The sequence below is a fragment of the Vollenhovia emeryi genome, unplaced genomic scaffold (assembly GCF_000949405.1).
Source record: "Vollenhovia emeryi isolate VEMERY1.0 unplaced genomic scaffold, V.emery_V1.0 DF939145.1, whole genome shotgun sequence".
NCBI classification, from domain to species: domain Eukaryota; kingdom Metazoa; phylum Arthropoda; class Insecta; order Hymenoptera; family Formicidae; genus Vollenhovia; species Vollenhovia emeryi.
This window is the reverse complement of record NW_011967221.1, coordinates 1,250,257-1,252,678: the sequence shown is the minus strand read 5'-3', so window position 1 is coordinate 1,252,678 and position 2,422 is coordinate 1,250,257. Positions and strand designations below refer to the sequence as shown.

At 61.4% G+C, this 2,422-nt stretch overlaps 1 protein-coding gene across 1 annotated transcript; it reads right to left on the bottom strand.

Moving 5' to 3' along the window:
* Nucleotides 1-377: 377 nt before the first annotated feature.
* LOC105566311 (zinc finger protein 282-like) lies at nucleotides 378-2,217 on the bottom strand. Its single transcript, XM_012020218.1, has one exon. The coding sequence runs from the start codon at nucleotides 2,136-2,138 to the stop codon at nucleotides 1,326-1,328; it is 813 nt and encodes a 270-aa protein (XP_011875608.1). The 5' UTR covers nucleotides 2,139-2,217; the 3' UTR covers nucleotides 378-1,325.
* Nucleotides 2,218-2,422: the final 205 nt, after the last annotated feature.

Sequence of the window (2,422 nt, the reverse complement as noted above, 5' to 3'; positions counted from 1 at the left end):
CACGCACATGCCAATTGCCGAGAGGGGTAGTTTTCGTGGCGAAAGGGCTCGACGAGCGCGCGCCGACTCACCTTCCTAAGAACCTGGGAGAATTTATCTCGACGCGCTGAGGAAGTATTTAATTCGACGAATTTACGCAGTCCCTAATTTCTCATCGAGTTCAATTCAACGCTCGATTCTACCCCCCCCCCCCCCGAGTCCAAGATCCATTTTGCCCCTGTTCCTCGAAAGGTGAGCCCACCGTTGGTCGAAGTCGTCAATTCCGCGGAACGCAAATCGATTTCCATCCGCGTAAAAAAAAACAAAAAAATTTTTTAAAAAAGGAAGAAACCAAGAGAAACCAGATCCGCCGACGTGTTCGCGTCTGCACGGAGCTCACGTAGAGGGGAAATTATCGTAATCGCACGCGGCATCGCCATCGCGAGTTATATTACACGCCGAGTACACATCGAGATTAGCTATTACGTTACAAATATATCACTTTGTCGATGGAGCACGAAGACGAAGAAGACAACAAAAGGAAGCCTCCTGACCGTCGGCTCTCGCCCGCCGCGTCGTTGCGCTCTTTGGTTTTCGTTCTTTCTCATTCTCTTCTCTTTTTGGTATCATATCCCTTATCACAAAATTAGCCTCACTATCGCGGCGCAGAAACCATCGTCGGGCTGGTGGTCGCTTTTCACATTTTACTGTATCCCGCCTTGTCTCCCCGTAATTGACGCGTCTTGTTGGGCCGGCGGCGATGGATAGATGCGGTCCGCTCTCTTTCTCTTCTTCCCTCCGCTTGTGTCTGTCTTCCCCTCGGTAGGAGCGACTTGAGCGGTTTCGTCCGACGCTCTTATACTCTGCGCAAGCGAGAACGGTTTTTCCGTTCGGCAACGATCAGCGGTGTACCGTTACGGACTCGAGGTGTGATCTCGCGTACGGTGAACGATCGAATTGCCCCGAGATCTGGATTTTAACGCGCGCCATCGAAACGGGTGGAAATGAATTAGAAGCGAGGGTTATTGCCGTTACCGCCTTGCGGCACTTTCCCCGAGTCGGAAGCGAATTTCTTTCGAGTAGCGTTGTCGGAAAGGAACAATGGGCGCTATTGCTTCGTGTATCGTAATCTTGTATAAGGTCAGCGCGTCGTTCGATTCTCGGCGTATCGTACCGCATCCCACATTGTGCAATTACGTAAGATCAACCCTCGAGTCGGCCCGCGATGCAACGGCCGCGCGGCGTCAACGCGCGGAGGGACGTGCCGGGGAGAAAGAGGCACGTCGTCGCGTTGCCCTTCGGCTCCGAGGAGGCCGAGGCGGCGGGTGGGCCGAGTTGCGTTCGCGTTAGCGCTGGTGGATGTGCGTGGTGAGATGCTTGGAGAGGTAGTCAGCCCGGGCGAAGCACTTGCCGCACATCTCGCAATGGTACGGGCGCTCGCCGGTGTGGATGCGCAGGTGCCTCGTAAGGTCGCTCTTGCCGCCAAAGGCGCGGCCGCAGAACAGGCAGACGAACGGCCGTTCGCCGGTGTGCTTGCGCACGTGCAGCTTCAGGTTCTCCTTGGACCGCACGCACTTGCCGCAGAACGGGCAGGCGAAGCGCCGCTCGCGACGATCGGCCTCGCGAGTGACGCTCCGCGCGAGGCTGATTATCGCCTCGTTCGGCTCGTGCCGATCGTCGTCGACGACGTTGTCGTCCACGTCGCCGGCCTCGCTGCTGGTGGCACCGCCGCCACCACCGCCGCCGCCGCCGACGCCGCCGCCGCCACCGCCGCCGCCGCCACCACCGCCGCCGACGCCGCCGCCGACGCCGACGCCGACGCCAACCCCGCCGCTCCCGGCGGCGGTGGCTTCCGTTATCTGCACCTCTACCGCGTCGCCGGGATTCTCCTGAACGCTCGCGGTCTCCGAGACGCTCTCGTCGCCGCGGGCGCTCTCGGAGAAGACGCCGCGCATCTCCTCGGCGTCGCCCGGATTCGTCGTGGTGTCGCTGCCGGTCTCCACCTGGGACGGCTCGCCGGTGCTCGAGACCTGATCGCTCCGCTCGGCCGGCGTCGAGACGACGACGACGCTGCTATGCGGCTCGGGCGCGCGCTGCAGCCGCTCGAGCGCGTGGTTGAGACGGTGCTTCTTAAAGGACTTTAGGTACCTGAACTGCATGCCGCACACGTCGCAGGTGAAGAGCTTGTCGGCCGGCAGCCGCGCGCGATGATTCTGCTCGCGGTGCTTGACGTAGGCGGACCGGTAGCGGTAACGCTGGCCGCACTGCTCGCAGGTGAACGGCTTGTCGTCGCTGGTCTGGCCGGCGTGTTGCAGCAGCGCGTGCCGCTCCAGCAGCCACGGCGACGGGAACGTCGCCAGGCAGACGCCGCAGCGGCGCGCCAGTCCGGCCAGGCCGGTGAAGCCGCCGTGGCCGAGGATGCCGCCGCCGCCGGCGCCTCCGT